We start from the raw sequence: 17,326 nt of genomic DNA on the forward strand, positions 1-17,326 counted from the left end.
CCAGCAAGCACCGCACGGGACAGGCTTTCCGGTTCGGTTTCTGACGTATTCCCCCGCTGCCACTGAATCGGAAGTTCTCGGCTGCAGTTGCGTGGAAATGGGCACCGGTGGGCGGAGTGGGCTACGGCCCGGCAAGGGAAGCACAGAAGGCGTGGCCGCGGGCAAGGGGAGCGCGGATGGGGTTGCAGCAACTCCTGCAGCTGCCTCGGCCTCCTGCCCGTACAGGTGCATCGAATGCAACCAAGAGGCCAGGGAGTTGTACCGAGACTATAACCACGGAGTGCTGAAGATAACCATCTGCGTGAGTGGTCAGGCGCGGGGTGTCCTTGGGAAGAACCGGCGCGGATTAGGGGACCGTGGGGGGGAGCGTGGGGTCTGTATATAGCTTTTTAGGGCAGTAAAACCCGACGACTTTCGGGGTCCCCTAGTATAGCCCTCAGTTCGGAACTCGACGTTCCCGTCCGGGATCGTGGAGCGTTTGCGTGGTTACCTGTCGTGGGAGAGAACCCACCAGCCGACGGCGGCTTTCTCGCGCTCGCGGTGTTTGCTGGTGAGACCCAGCGTGGGGAACAGATCCGCCAACGCAGTTGGGTGTAGACGTCGTGCGGAGAAACTTAGAGACAGGATTAGGTTGACGTCCGAGTTCATGCCCAGACTCTTCGGTTCTTAGCGGTTCTCCGGTTCATGGATGAATGTTACCACCCGTGCGGTCCACACCCGTAGTCAATGTCCCCGGTTTCATCCTTAGTGGTTATTGAACGCACAGTGTGTGTTGGGTGCAGAGCCCCAAGCTTGACCTCGGTGATAACCAAAACAAAAATGATGAAGTACACATTTTGCTTTCAAGGTGTTCATAGTCTAGAGAGGATGGTTGAATGTTTCAAAGGTCACAAAATTGGAGGTTCTTTTTGGGGTAGTACAAGAGAACCCGCCACATAATATGCAGTCTATGTGTTTTTGTCCCATTTCTGTTCTCCTGAGGATTTTCTAATAATAATCCTCATTAGAAAAACATGGTCTGCAGTAATACAAAAGAGAGTAGACGAAGTGTGAATGTGTACTTTGTCATTGTTGTCCACTGACATAATCACTTTTCCTCTCTCAAGTGGTTTCCTTCCCTTGGAAAGATCTCCACCTGGTTAAATCCAACATACCGTCTGATCTGTCTCCTCACCCTTTCGGCTGTACTTCAACTGAGGAAAAATCACCTAAATTCATGACCACTAACCTCGTGTATCCCTTGATGCCATCTGGCCATCACGGTACATTTCAATAATCCATTCACATTCCTACTCTGATGAACCATCCTCACAAACCTCTCGGGTTTCCCATGTATGCTTCCCTGCTTTGCTAAATAAAAAAGAGAGAGAGAGAACTTGCACACACTTTGCAACCACATAAACCTAGTATTTGCACCCGTTATTCATATGCTCTTTCTTTCCTCTTGTTAGAATGGATGAACCGTCCATACACTTGTCTCCAACCAGCCTGCTCTTGTGCCCTTGACCCATCCGTCTTCTTCCATTGACTTAGGGACTTCTCTGCCACAGTACTCTTCTGCTCTCTGCTGGATCCTTCCCACCAATGTATGTACTAGACTTCCTTTAAGAAACACACGCCCGGCCCGGTCCCTCGCTTCCTCCTTTAGCTCCTCCTCTTTTCCCCTTCGCTTTGACAGCAATCGTCCTTTAAGAGATATTTGTACTTGCTATCTTTATTTCCTTTCCTACTTTCTCTTGAATCGACTTCAGACACACTTTCCCACACTTTCCTCCACCCACCATGACACTGGAGACTATTAAGATCATGATTGCTGACTTCTACTTCACTAAATCCCATTATCCATTCTCACACTGCTGTGTGCAGTTGCCAGGACACCAGACTCTTCTAGTTTTCTTATCTTTTTTTTTTTTTTCAAGATTTTATTTATTTACTTGACAGACAAAGATCACAGGCAGGCAGAGAGAGGAGGGGGAAACAGGCTCCCCACTGAGCAGGGAGCCTGATGCTGTGCTTGATACCAGGACCCCGAGACCACGACCCAAGCCGAAGGCAGAGGCCACAACCCACTGAGCCACCCAGGCGCCCCTAGTTGTCTTATCTCACTGGCTATTCTTCTCAGTTTCATTTCTGGTTCTTCCTCACCTGCCTTACCTTTAACCATGAAGTATCTTAAGGCTCCGATCTTGGGCCTCTACCTCTCTACACACTCTCCTTTGAAGAACTCCTGCTGGCTCGTGGCTTTAAATTCCATCTAAACTTTGACAATTCCCAGATTTAAACCTCCAGCCTGAATCTCTTCCTTGAACTCCGCAATGTCCCCGCATGTCCAACTACCTACTTGATTTCTCCAAATGGATTTTTGTAGTTGCGTCAGACTTTCACAGTTAATAGCAACTCAACCATTTTAGTTCCTAAGGCCAAAAAGCCTTGTACTCAGCCTTGATTTCTTTCTCCCACATTCCTCATTCGTTTCCTTGGCAGAGCCTCTGTTAGTCTTTGGATTATGTCTTCAGATTATGTTTCGAATCCTCTGCTTTTGACCACCTCTACAACCATGACCCCCGCTGTCATCATGTCTCACCTGGGTGATTGTCCTAACGCTTCCCTTACTCTCCTGCAGCTCCATTGCTTCCGGAATGTTCTTAAACCAGACAGGTTGCTTCCTCGGGGCCTCTGCACTCCGCGTGGAGCGCTGTTCGGTCAGGTGTCTGACATAACTCCCTCCTTCAATTATTTTTATTTTTAACGTCTCAGAGAGGCCTTGTCTGACCACCCTGTTATAAATTGTGATTCCTCCTCTGGACTCAGGTATGCATATCAACTCTCCCTGCTTTATCTTTCCCATAGCACCTGTCATCTTTGAATATTCTATGCAATTGACTTATTTATTTATTGCCTACTTTGAATATTCTATTCAATTGACTTATTTGTTATTTATTGCCTATCTCCTCCCACTGAAATATAAGCTACACAAGGACAGAGAGTATGTGAGTATGTATAATTTCTTCATTAATACAGTTGGCTCACCCAGGGCAGTACCTGACACATAGTAAGTACACAATAAATATCTGCTGAATGCATGAACCATTTCTAGGTTTTTCAATGCTCATATCATTGGCCATTCTGGTGGCCTTGTGAGTTGTATAGCATCTAAATTTAATGACTTCTGTACTGGCCCAGTTAAATGATCTGTCCTAAAGATGACAACCACATAACTGTGAATACAGTCTTTCATCCAGTAAAGCTGTAACTGTCTCTGCAGTTAGTGATTTTTAATGATACAAATTAATCTTTATCTTTTTTAAAATTATTGGCATTAAGCTAACAAAATCCTTTTCCTACTCACCAGTGCTGGCTTCTCTAGAATTATATTTGGAATACTGAGTGATGATACAGTACATTATTGTACACAGTCATTCCCTGATGACTTAGAGTGCGTAATATACTCATCTTTGTCGTGATAATACATAGTAATACCCATAGTGGTATTATTTAGGAAAAATCATTTCATGGATGCTGAACTCTGAAAATTAAATTGTAAAATAATTCATTTTTTAAAGGCTCTCCCAAGTCTTGAGAGTAAAAAGTTTTTAGACATCAGGCTATTTGTTCTGGACAAAAATGGCCCAAGTTTCTATAAGCTGGTAACTCATGCACACTTTGATCTCTTAGCTGCTGTCTTTGGAGCCAACAGCATACTCATCCTGATCTCCCTGTGTTTCTCTTTCTCTTTGTTCTTCCTATTTTTCCACTGCCAGGCCTTCCCACTTGCCCCTTTGGGTTTCCCTCATTCTCCTCCATCTAATAGAAGTGTGTCCCTTGCTTTTAACCATTCCCTCTCCCTCAGCTGTTCACAGTTTATTATAATTATGTTTAAAGATCTAGTACTTTTGATCTCCTGTAGCAACTGGACTCTTACCTGTGCTCAGATATTTGATAAGTTCATGATGGTAACAAAACCAAACTCCTTCGAGATCCTCCTAAATTTCGAGTCTGTTCAGTACTACACTATTGAGCTGCCACACTTAGATGCTGGCTGCAGAGATGAGGAGGACACTGTCCTGCCCTCGAGGAACTTAAAGCCTAGGAGGTTCTGCTTTCAAGATATGTGTTCTCCGGGGCGCCTGGGTGGCTCAATCAGTTAAGCCTCTGCCTTCGGGTCATGCTCAGGTCATGATCCCAGACTCCTTCTTGCTCAGCGGAGGGCATGCTTGTCCCTCTGCCTGCTGTTCCCTCTCCTTGTGCACACTCTTGCACATGTGCGCTCTCTCTCTCTCTCTTTGACAAATAAATAAAATATTTTTTTAAAAAAAAGATACATATTTGCTTATTGTGGTGCTGAAATGAAACAGATTTGAGAATGAGTGGGGAAGGGCACGGCCCTGGAGATGATGAGGAGGAAGAAGCCGCCAAAATATTCACAAAATGTTGGCCAGTGTATATTCTAAAAGAGATGTGATTCACTAGAGAACTGGAGAGCATAACATCAGAGAGTCATTCATACCCATGGTGAGATAGAGATGGTGGAAGTGTTTGAGTTTCTGGGCTGTGCATGGTCCCGTGCTGTAGGGATTTCTTACAGGACAACTTTCTGTTTCAGGATATTTGTCTAGTAAGTAGTAAATGGAATGGAACAATTTTTTTCAAAATCAGAAAATGTATCTAAATGTAGTGGTCAGTCACTCAGATGTTTTACTATATTTGTTTGTGTGTGTGTGGTTTCCCAGATCCTTACATTCGAGGTGAAGGAAGCACCCAAGGGAAAAGCAAGTAATAGGAAGTGAACAAGGAAAAATGAGGCTGAAGCTGATAGGGAAGGAACCAGCAGACCCTAATGAATTTTCAGTGTTTATGAAATATTCAGAAGGCGAGGAAGGGAAGGCGTAGAACAGAGCATAGCACATGAGGCCAGAAGCTGCTCCTTGTTTGCACTCATGTCCCTGTGTTCATTCCACTGAAACCCTTGCGGTAGCAGGCTTATTCTTCTGCCTTTTCTGAACTGTAAGGTCCTGGAGGATAGAGACTTAGTCTCAAAGTGAATATCCGGCACCTTGGAGGTGCCTGGTCCATAGAAAAGACGGAGATGGCTGTTCTAATGAATGTTGTAGCCACTCCAAACCCATCGGTCCCACCGTGTCCGCCAATGCTGGTTTCTGCCTACCTCCTTCTAAAAATTGTCTAAATCCTGACATAGGCTTGCAGTGTCTGAAGATGAGGTTTAGGGGACTTTTAAAGGACAGAGAAAAGACCCTTGGCCCACCAGCAGTTTCATTTTCAATGAAGCAGCAGCGTTTTACAATGAAGCAGCATTACAGCAGGTGTTACAGTGTGGTTTGCAAAGAGGAAGCGTTTTCCACACCGGTAGCATAGGGAGGGTGTCTAGAAAACAGCTCCTTGTCGTGAACATGGGATTTCTGATTCTGTGCCTTCTGTTTAGGCCCTGGCTTACTGTTTGCCCAACTGAAAAACTGCAAAATTATTCACCTCTTAAGCCTCGGTTTTATTAGGTGCATTTAAATTTGGGATAATAGCACATCTCCCTTCATTGGTTCACTTGATTGATGACGCAAAAGCATACCCATTTCTTGTAAATTACATGAGTGAAGTGCAGAGACTCTTAAGTTGGAAGTGATTTGTTCATTACATTTGGATTAGAGAGTTAATATCCTTCAGCACACTTCATTTCCCGCCCCAGGGCTTTGATGTAATTAAAAGGCCATCCCTGGTATGTTTCCATGTTCATCACTTCTGTTTCCATTTTATCTTCTCAGAGTTTCAAAATGTTTTGTTGAAATTGTAGCCATTAGAATAGTAGCCTTGATTCAACTTTTGTAACTAAAACTGTTTCAGATGTCACATTTCTGATGAGCTTGTTCTTGTACACCTGTGTTTTATATGTTCTGATGATGCTGGGATTTGATAAATATTGTAATCACATGTCCCTAAAAAGGGCAATTTCACAGGAGTCATAGGAGAGTCTCAGAGGAGAGTCTCATAGGAGAGCCCAGGGGTCTTGCTTCGGGTCGCCTAGAACCAAGCTGACCAACCCACTCCTTTTTTTACAGCTCACGATCCTCCAGGGTCTTTGCTGTCACAGAGACCACCCATTTTCTTTCCATAGTCTCGATGTTAGTGGAGGAGAAAAAACAAGTTTCTCTTGGTATCTGCCATCCCCCAGATTGTTGATGCTGCTCCACACACTTTACCTGCTTTTAGCTTTCAGAAGCTTTGGGTGTGGGGGTTACTCTTCTCAATCCCTTCCTCCAAATCGTGTTTCAAGAACCACAAAGTTGATGGCCATCTAGCCAACAGGGAACAATTTCTCAATAAGAGTATGTTATAAATGTATTTACTTATTTTATAATAAGTCCTACAAATTGAAAGTAGGATTTTCTGGGATACTTTTCTGCCTAAAATCAGTCTTTAAATCAAATATCTTTTTAGCTTCTTACATATGAGATTAAAAGATTACTGTCTCACACCTAGAAGATTATATTGTCATTTCTGAAACCAGGGCTTCTGTAGGTGAACATTTTATGTCTGAAGAGAAGTTAATTTAAATTAATGCTGGTCTGTCCTTATTGCTGTAGAAGTCCAAAATAGACTCTGCTAGTTTGAAAGCCTTTAAGATTTCAGAATGTATACATTTGCTTGTTCTAATATTATCTCACATTATTTCAGAAATCCTGTCAGAAACCTGTAGACAAATATATCGAGTATGATCCTGTTATCATCTTGATTAATGCTATTTTATGCAAAGCCCAGGCCTACAGACATATTCTCTTCAATACTAAAATAAACGTAAGTTATGATCATTTTTTATTTTCTAATTTTACTTGATAATGCTTTTGTACTTTTAAAGAATAATAATTTTGAACAGAATTAAAGAGCATTATTTAATAAAAAGATTCTAGGGGCGCCTGGGTGGCTCAGTCAGTGGGATGTCTGCCTTCAGCTCAGGTCGTGATCCTGGGGCCCCGGGAGCAAGCCCCGCATCGGGCTCCCTGCTCAGTGAGGAGTCTGCTTCTCCTTCTCCCTCTGCTGCTACCTGCCCCCACTACCCCCCAGATGTGCTTTCTCCCGCTTGCTGTGCTTCTCTCTGTCAGATAAATAAGGAAAATCTTCAAAAAAGAAAAGAAGAGAAAGAGATGCTAACGAGGATGGGTCTTTTATCTCAACAGCATCTGGAAGTTGCTAGAAATAACAGGCATTGATAAACACGGTGCACAATGTTTAGTGAATATTTAAGAATAGGGTCACTGGGAAGAAACTGACAAACCAGGGCTACTAGTTTGCCTTTTAGTGTGTTACCTTTTAAAAAAGACGTCAATTATTTCTAACAATACAATTAATATAAATTATATCTAATATAAAATTAAATATATCCAGGCAGGGAGAGAATTACACGTAGAAGAAGTCAGCAAACATTAAAAGAGAAATATTTTTAAACAATTTACTGCGTTCTTATTCTACTGAGGGAATCCCTCCCCTCCACCCCCCAAGTTAAATAACCAGGGTAGTTTTTAAACTGCTGGACCATTGATTCCCAAACTTTGGTACACAATAGAATTGCGTGGAGGAGAGGTAGGGCAGTTAATCTCTCCAAGTGAGGCCTCACCTAGAATCAATTAAATCAGAATCTTTGGGGATGGGTTCAGGCATCAGTATTTCTTAAAATTCCCCAGGTAATTCCAGGGTGGAACCAACTAGACTAAGAAGCTCAGAAATCTACAGTGATAACTGTTCCTGGACTACATCAGGTTTACACACACACACTTTATTTCCCCCACTTTCTATTGACATAGACAGTCCAACTCATAAGAGTAATGTATTTTTTTTTATTTTTAATTTTTTTAAAAGATTTTCTTTATTAGAGAGAGAGAGAGCACGCAAACGCCCTGGGGGTAGGAGCTGAGCACAGAGCCTGATGCAGGGCTTAGATCCCATGACCCTGAATTCATGACCTGAGATGAAACCAAGAGTCCAACAACCAACCAACTGAGCTGTCCAGGTACCCAGTAGAGCAATGTATTTTAAAAAGACAATTCTTCGGTGCCTGGGTGGCTCAGTCAGTTAAGCATCCCCCTTCGGCTCAGGTCATGACCCCAGGTTCCTGGGATTGAGCCCCACCTAGGGTTCCTGGCTCAGTGGGGAGCCTGCTTCTCCCTCTCCTCCCAGCTTGTGCTCTCTCTCCTTATCTCTGTCTCTCTCTCTCAAATAAATAAATCTAAAATAAAATAAAATACTAAAATAAAAACCCAGTTCTTGGGGTTCCTGGGTAGCTCAGTAGGCTAAGTGTCTGCCTCCTCCTCATCTCTGCTCAGGTCTTGATCTCAGGGTTGTGAGTTTGACACCCATTCTTGGGCTTCATGCTGAACATGGAGCCTGCCTAAAAAGAATTTTTTTTAAAAAAAGCTGATTCTTGGTACCTGGTATTTTCTTTTTTGCCAGAATTTCAGCCTTTTAAACTTACAGGGGACTTTCTACCTTTTAATTTCTGTCTTCAGTAAATGAATTCATCCTCATCAGGCATAGGGCCTTTTTTTTTTTTTTTTTTTAATTTATGTTCAGACTAATAGCTTCCTGTGAGGTATGATGGAATCTTCAGGTTAAATCTGTTCTCATGGCTGCTTCCACCTATCCATGAGGCACAGAAATTCTGTGCCTGATTCTGTTCTCATTCAGGACGGATGCTGAAAGCATAGTGAAGGGTGAAGTACTGTTTAAAGCAGTGTTTCTTAACTAGGGGTATACATCAGAATCCTCCTTACCCCTAGAACTGTTTCAAAGTTGCATGTCTAGGATTACCTCCAAAGATCCCGGATCAGGATTGGGGCCTAGACCTTTGCAGTCTAAAGAATCTTCCTGTGATTCTGATGGACATTGCTCACGAAGAAGCCCCGGTTTACAGACGACACAATGACCCCCTTAACTGAGCAGTTCTGAATTTGAAGAGCTATGACATGGGAGCATCCTCCAAACCGCAAATACTTAGCTGTGTCTGTGCCTATTTAATATTCCATATAATTGTTTCTATACCCTGTGATTGGCATTGTGTTTTTGACACCCAGATGCATGGAAAGCTCTGCATATTCTGTTTGCTTTGTGAGGCGTACCTGAGATGGTGGCGGCTTCAAGATTCGAACCAGAACACTGACCCTAACGACTTCATCAGATATGCCAAGGAATGGGATTTCTATAGAATGTTCGCGATTGCCTCTCTAGGTAGGAGGAAGCCGTGCTTTCCATCCTTAGTGAACTAGTAACTGCTGTTCTGATTAAAAGGGGGGGGGGGCACCTGGGTGGCTCAGTGGGTTGGGCCTCTGCCTTCCACTCATGTCATGATCCCTGGGTCCTGGGATCGAGCCCCACGTCTGTCTCTGCCTGCTTGTGATCGCTCTCTCTCCATCAAATAAATAAATGAATCTTTAAAAAAATAATAATAAAATAAATAAATAAAAATAAAAGGTAGGTGGTCTTGATCACTGATAAGAGGAGAGGGTTAATGCAGGACTTGAGACTAAATGTTCAGCTGTGTCATCAGCTGCTAGGTGAGTCTGTCTAAATTAGCTACTTTCTTACTATTTTGTTTGTTACTACACTTATGTTATGGAAATGGTTATATATAGCAGATGAGAGAGTTTCATAAAATATCTTGCGGCATTATATTGTCGGTAAAATTCCTCAGTTTAATTTCTTGATTGTCTAATTTAAAGATTACATAGGTCCCATCTTTATGAAAACAGATGGATAATTGCCAGGCATTATCCAATGTATTATGCTAATTGTATAGAACCGATGCAACCTATTTACTAGGGAACACTTCTTATTTATCTGACTGCGTTCAGGGAAAGTGGCTACTGGGTGCGCCTGCATGGCTCAGTGGTTGGGCATCTGCCTTCGGCTCAGGTCATGATCTCTGGGTCCTGATTCAAGCCCTGCCTCGGGCTCCCTGCTTAGCTGGGAGCCTGCTTCTCCTTCTCCCTCTGTCTGCTGCTCCCCCTGCTTGTGCTCTCACTGTCAAATAAATAAATAAAATCTTAAAAAAAAAAAAAAGGAAGAAAGAAAGAAAATGGCTACTGCCCCGAAATTCCTTAAGTTCCGGAATTGCTTTTCTTCAGAATTCAAATTTTATGGCTTAGGTCAAAATTGTCTTAATTTCTTTTTTTTTTTTTTTTTTTTTTAAAGATTTTATTTATTTATTTGACAGAGAGAAATCACAAGTAGGCAGAGAGGCAGGCAGAGAGAGAGAGAGGAGGAAGCAGGCTCCCCGCCGAGCAGAGAGCCCGATGCGGGACTCTATCCCAGGACCCTGAGATCATGACCTGAGCCGAAGGCAGCGGCTTAACCACTGAGCCACCCAGGCGCCCCAAGAATTGTCTTAATTTCTGTGACTATTTTCTTACTTACTGGCTTCCATGCTTCTCTGCTTCTAAACTCTTTGATTATAAAGAAATATTATTGTAATAATATCAAATCTCCAGTTCACTGCAGTGTCAGATTTCTGGACTAGGTCATCGTTTGTCCCATTTTCTTCTCTGTCTGCCCTCACTCCCTTGGTCTCTTCATGCAGTTCTGAGGTTTTAACATTTGAGTGCTGGGGCGCCTGGTGGCTCATTCAGCAGAGCACGTGACCCTTGATCTTGGGGCCGTGAGTTTGAGCTCCATGTTGGGTATAGAGATTACTTAAAAATAAAATCTTTTAAGAAATAAATAGATGAAATAAAATCTGTATGCTAAGGAGTCCCAAACATACATAATAATATTTAAAACATACATAATAATATTTAAAACACTTTTCATTGCCTCTAGGGGCCCTGTCCACTTCCTGATAGCTGCACCCCACACCACTCGCACCCAGGCACCCCCCTCCTTATCTTTCTAACTCAGAACTCAAGAGGTTTATGTACCTGCACCAGAAAGGAAGGAAGGAAGGAAGGAAGGAAGGAAGAAAAGAAAAGATAAGATGGGAAGGTTATCTTGTCCACCTCTCTGTCCAGTACAAGAAATTTTCTCAGTTCTGCAAGGTAGTCTAGCTTTGTTTGAATGTCTCCAGTGACAGGAGACAACCCATTATTGTTAGACCATTCTTGTTAAGGAGCTCTTTGTTGCTATTATTAAAGTTATTTTTGTCCAAACCCCAGGCTCTAAGATGCGCCTATTTGAGCAGATCCTTGCAATTGACAAGTCCTGGAGTTACTTCGCAGGGAGATGGGGTGTCTCCCCTGAGGGATATACCAAACGGCTTGTAGGCCAGCCATCCAGAATTATTTTTATTGATTCTAATCACCTATGCTTGGAACCTTTTTAGTTTGTCTCTCTTTGGTTATACGACATTTTAGGAAGAATACAGTTGTCTCTCTTATAACTTGATACATGTGTTCCAGAAAAACCTGATTCTACAGAAACCTGAATAACACAGTTCGGGGGAAAAACAGAATTAGGGACAGACCCCTCAAAACATACCCAGCTGGGTAATCAGAGGACTAACAATCTTTTTTTTTTTTTTTTTAAAGATTTTATTTAGTTATTTGACAGACAGAGATCACAAGTAGGCAGAGAAGCAGGCAGAGAGAGGGGAAGGGAAGCAGGCCCCCTGCCAAGCAGAGAGCCGGACGTGGGACTCGATCCGAGGACCCTGAGATCATGACCCGAGCCGAAGGCAGCGGCTTAACTCACTGAGCCACCCAGGCGCCCCAGAGGACTAACAATCTTTTTTTTTTTTTTTTTAAGATTTTTATTTATTTATTTGAGAGAGAGAGCATGAGTGATGAGAAGGTCAGAGGGAGAAGCAGACTCCCCATGGAGCTGGGAGTCCGATGCGGGACTCGATTCCGGGACTCTTGGGATCATGACCTGAGCCGAAGGCAGTCGTCCAACCAACTGAGCCACCCAGGCGTCCCAGGACTAACAATCTTAATAAACATCATATAACAGCTAAGAACTGCCAGATTCCTAGTTAATGGGAACAGAACAGACTGCTCTGTTCCGTGGACCCAGCAGAACTGTGGCTTTAGGTCTGGACTCCATCTATGAATGCTTCGCGGAAGGATAAGGAATTGCACTCAGATAGTTTGTCGAAAGGAGTAAGGGCAGTTTTAAATGGAGGTCATGGTATTCGGAATTGGCAGGTAATAGGCAACAAATAGTGGGAGACTGAACAAAGAAAACATCTTCGCGTGTAATTTTTAGCGTGGGTCCCATTTTTTGGATTTAAAAATCTCCTCCATGTCCTCTTTCATTCTTTCCATGGAGATCTAGAACACCAAAGTTGCTTAAACAGAACCTTACTACCTAGAAAGAACTTCAGAGAGCTGATGGTTACTGTTCTCACAGACTTACTTTTACTTCCGGGGACCCTGAAATACTTCATGGAAGACTTGCTGGAATGGGCTTCTGCAGTCACACCAGCAGGATGTGACACAAAAGGCAGGGGCTTATTTATTTTTTAAAAAAAGAGAGAAAAAAAATTTGATCTCGATGAAGCAGTTCAAATGAAGGCAGCTGGAAATGTGGTTTCTTTGTTTCTGGAGAAAGATGGTTTGGATAGAGACATTCATATTTCTGTTTTCCATTTCCTCCTTAGAACAAACTGCCTTTTTTATTGGCATTTTTGCTTTCCTGTGGGTAGAACGACCGATGACAGCGAAAACCAAACCCAACTTCACTTTGCTGCTGAAAGCGTTATTACTGTCCAGCTACGGAAAACTCTTGCTGATTCCAGCCGTCATCTGGGAGCACGACTACACACCCCTCTGCCTCCGGCTCATTAAAGTGTTTGTCCTTACATCAAATTTTCAGGCCATCAGAGGTATGTCTGTCTTTCATTCTGTCTTCTCAGCCTTCAACCCACATATAAGCTTAAAGCCTTGTTTCTCCAACACCGTCTTAGAAACCCTGCTAAACACTGGAATTCTCCATAAAATCCTAACGATGCCTGACATTTCTCTAGGACCTCATACACAGCGTATAGTCCGCATTTGCTCAAACGAATGACATAATATTTTTTCGTTTTCAGAATGCTTTCACGTGCTTTAGCTCAGTACTGGGAGGTTGGCAGCGCTGCTCGTCATGAACTGTGAAACTGAGAAATCTCTGGGTATTTTCTGCTAACCTCTGTAACCTTAGAATCTGTTTTTGGTTTTTGTTTTTTGGTTTTTTTTACCTCCTTCCATATTCATGGAAATCTGTGTCTTGATTTCAGGAGGAGAAGCTTAATGTTTTTGCTAGATACTGTGTTTCTCTCCAGAGATGAAAACGTGGGGGAAGGTAGCAGCAGAGATGAATAAGAATGAATAGAGATTCTCTAAAAAACAGCTTTACAGAACAATTCCATTCATGTGCCACAGAGTTTACACGCCGATAGCACTTAATTTAACTCTTAAGAACTTACAATTTGCCTTTTTTTTTTTGCAGTGACCCTGAACATCAACCGAAAGCTCTCCTTTCTGGCCATCTTGAGTGGCTTACTGATGGAAAGCACCATGGTCTACTTCTTCCAAAGGATGGAGTGGGATGTGGGAAGTGATTGTGCCATCTATAAACCCCAAGACTTTTGAAGAGGTACAAAAGTCTGTTAATGTTCACACCTTCAGACAGGCGTCCTCCTCAGTTGAGACAAACACTATTATGAAATAAGGAGATGCTGGGCGCCTGGGTGGCTCAGTCAATTAAGCCACTACCCTGAGCTCAGGTCATGATCCGGGACTCCCGGGAGTCCCACATCGTGCTCCCTGCTCAGCGGGGAGTCTGCTTCTCCCTCTGACCCTCCCCCTTTCATGCTCTCTCTCTCTCCCTCTCTCTCAAATAAATAAAATCTAAAAAAAAAAAAAACAAGGCAGTGCCCTTCCATGACCCTCCCCAACCCCCTCGAGGACCGTACTGCACATTTCAGGGTCCTTGTCACCCTCAGGGACATCCACCTCTGTGTTTCATTGCTTCTAGGGGCCCTGTCCACTTCCTGATAGCTGCACCCCACACCACTCGCACCAAGACCTCTGAGATCTGTCCCCTCCCTTCCACGGTCCTCGATTTGGGCTGCCTTTTCCCCTCCAATCCCTGACCCCCTTCTGGCCTACCTCGCCTCTCTTTCCCGCACCTGCAAACTCAGGCAGCTGCTGATTCTTCACCAATGGTCCCTTGAGACCATCAGCTTCCTGCCCTTCCAGCAGACGTGCCTTCTTAGAGCCATTGGGGTGAGTCTCAGCATCTGTTTCCCGGAGTCCAGCCCTGCATCCAGAGTCCAGAGCCTCAGCTGCCCTCAGTGTTGCTCCTCTGCCTTTGCGGTTACCGCCAGGGAGCCTGCCATTACATGGTTCTGGAACCTTCCCCACACTCCTTCCTCCCGTGGCTGAGCCCATTACAGACTCTTTGAGCTTCCTTCCTTCTTCAGTCCAGAACTGCTTTGGTCACCTGTCTGCTTCCCTCCCCGGTCCCTCCGGACTTGCGCTCCCCTTCCTCTCTGTAAGTGTCCTCCCTGCTCTGGTCACAGTCAGACTCCTGGCCCGCAACCCATCGGCTGTAAGGTCCAGGAGCAGACTCGGGGCCTGGGTTGGGGGGCGCAGGTGGCAAGGAAGGCACAGAAGCAGCAGGGAAACGGGTCAGCGCTGAACCGTGTCCACCTCTGCGGAAAGGCCATCCCCAGCCCTGTGGCCTCAGTCTCCCCTCATGCTCGGTCAGTGTTCTTCCCTTCCAGACGTCCCAGTCTGTCCCTGGGCTGATCCTCGGCGCTCCTCTTCTCTCCTGCTGTTCACACACTCGGCGGTGGCTGTGTCCAAGGCCTGGACTGTTCGTTCTCCCGGGGCCCAGGCCCCCCAGACCCAGTAGCTCCAGCTTGCCCTGCAGCCCCGTCGCTGCACCCTGCCACGGCCTCCCAGGCAGTGCCTGTGAAGTCGAACTCCGCCTCTCCCCACTCTACCCACCAAAACACAATCCCTTCCTGAGGCTTTTCTCTGGAAAAGTCCCTTCTCCCTCAGACCCCAGGGCAGCCCTTGTTGTCTCCTGCCTAAAGGTTTGTGACAGCCCCTCACAGCCTTCCCCACAGACACCGGGGCCCCAGAACTCTTCAGCCATCACTTCTGGGGCCCTTCCGAATTTTTCGTCATTCCTCATTGCTGACACAGGAGTTTCTAGTCTATTCCTGAGGAAGTCTTTTAGCTTTCTCATCACTCAAGTGTGGCCGTCCATATTCTGGTCCTAAGTTCCTCTCCACAGACATGTTCCCACCCACCTCCTCTACTACGGTCTTCTTTTCATCTCCACATATGGCTTATGCTCTCCCCGGGCCCTCTTCTCCCCCTAACCAGATACAGTCAGTCCTCTCTGCTTCTCTGTGGAAGGAAAACTTTTTCCAAAACCTTGAGTCTGTGCTCTCACTCCCACTGACCTGCCGGGGCCCAGCTCAACCCTACAGCCATCGTGTCCAGGGTCTCCTGAGTCCGTGCCGGTGCCAGATACGTGGCCCCAGCTTCCCCAGGCGCTTCTAGGTGTCAAGCTGCCTATCGTAATTTCCGGTCAGGATAATAAGGGCATCTGTCTCTCACAGCCGTTTGAAAACCGTTCTCCTCCTTTATGTTACCTCATGTTCTCTATCTTCCTTGTCTTATATTCGAATCCCACATGTTAATGCCTGACTCCCCCAACCTGGTAAACAGAGACCAGGAGGTTACACACAAGGAAATACATACTCCCGCAGCACAGGGCCTGCCCTAGTAAGGATTTGATGAATTAACTTTGAGCAGAATGTGCCACTGTAATTACTTTCATTATCCACAGTTGGATTCTTTGTTATCTGTGGCGTGAACAGCTGCATCCAAAAAGGAGAAGACATAAACTACAAACCAAGGTCCTCGATGAAGCAAAGATTTGGATACACTTCCTAAAGAAAGCGATGCTTGTGGCATCGGAAACCCCCAAAACTATCACGCTTCTGCCTCCCCCCCATCTAAGAGACCACCAAACTACATACCGATACACACAGACAGATGCAGAGACACTGCCGTAGGGAGACTCAGACCCCTTCAGGTGGGCATCGACCTAAAGGAGGAACGTGAACGCACGACTCGCACATAATAAAAGATCTATGTTTCATTCCTTTGACATGTTTATATCTCTTTTAATTTAAATGTTAAGTTATTGCTTCTAAAGAATATATTTAAAATAATATTTTGTTTTCTTATAACAGAAACATTGTTCTCTTAATAAAGTCAAAACAAACTGAGCGGGGCGCCTGGGTGGCTCAGTGAGTTAAAGCCTCTGCCTTCGGCTCAGGTCATGATCCCAGGACCCGGGATCAAGCCCCTCATCGGGCTCTCTGCTCGGCAGGGAGCCTGCTTCCTCCTCTCTCTCTGTCTGCTTCTCTGCCTACTTGTGATCTCTGTCCGTCAAATAAATAAATAAAATCTTTAAAAAAAAAAAAAACTGAGCTTTCGTAAATGTTTTATAAATTTCCGTATCTTTCCCTGTAACTAATTCTTTAGAAATGGCTGCTCCAAAAATAAATAACAAAAACCAGTGAATTGTACGCTCAATGGGGTGAATTCTATCTCAGTAAAGCCAACACTAGATACATGAATAAGGTAGCATGAACGCCTTTTCTCTCTCTGCATTTCATTCGCTTGTTCTTGTAGTCACCATTTCCATATTCACACAGCAGAAATTACTGAGCACCTGCTGTGTGCGTCAGACATGGACACCATGGTGGGCGGCCCTCTTAAGGTCTATGGAGCAGTGGGGCGCCTGGGTGGCTCAGTCAGTTGGGCATCTGACTCTTGATTTCGGCTCATATTGTGATCCAGGCTCTCATTGGGCTCCATGCTGGTCACAGAGCCTGCTGAAGATTCTTTCCCTCTTCATCTGCCCCTTTTCCCCCACACTCGCTCACTCTCTCCAGACTCTCTCTTCCTCTCTCCCCCACCTAAAATAAACCAATCTTTTTTAAAAAAGTTTACAGAGCAGTGATAGATTTGGAAATATGACAGGGTGATGGCAGTATTGGGTAATAAGTGCTTTGAAGGGTGATGGGGGGAGATGCAGAGCAGAGACACCTGTTCCCCCTTCTAGAAGTCCAGAAGGTCCTCTGATAGGAGGGGGAGAGGAGAGAAACTTTTCAGTATCCCTGGAAGGAGAATAGCCATGCACGCCAAGTCTTAGAGTGCAGAGAGTGTCTCGTGTGTGTGCAGGGAACTGAATATCCCACAGAACTAGTGGCTGGGGTGTGGGCACTGGGAGTGTTAAAAATGGTACCAGGAAGCCATGTGAAGTTGGATAATGAGGGGCCTCGGGGATTGTAACTTATCCCAAGGATCACGAAACCAACGCAGAA

General features: G+C 44.7%; 2 protein-coding genes across 2 annotated transcripts in view; both read left to right on the forward strand.

Annotated features, from left to right (window-relative positions):
* The window catches only part of TRIM67 (tripartite motif containing 67), a 357,821-nt gene that overhangs the window by 165,060 nt on the left and 175,435 nt on the right, over positions 1 to 17,326 (forward strand). The window lies entirely within an intron of this gene.
* On the forward strand, positions 23 to 16,422 carry ARV1 (ARV1 homolog, fatty acid homeostasis modulator). Its single transcript, XM_082718934.1, has 6 exons — positions 23 to 301; positions 6,685 to 6,804; positions 9,075 to 9,228; positions 12,590 to 12,814; positions 13,420 to 13,566; positions 15,778 to 16,422. The coding sequence occupies exons 1-5, from the start codon at positions 98 to 100 to the stop codon at positions 13,560 to 13,562; spliced, it is 846 nt and encodes a 281-aa protein (XP_082575060.1). The 5' UTR covers positions 23 to 97; the 3' UTR covers positions 13,563 to 13,566; positions 15,778 to 16,422.

The sequence above is a fragment of the Mustela nivalis genome, assembly GCF_964662115.1.
Source record: "Mustela nivalis genome assembly, chromosome: 2".
Lineage (NCBI taxonomy): Eukaryota > Metazoa > Chordata > Mammalia > Carnivora > Mustelidae > Mustela > Mustela nivalis.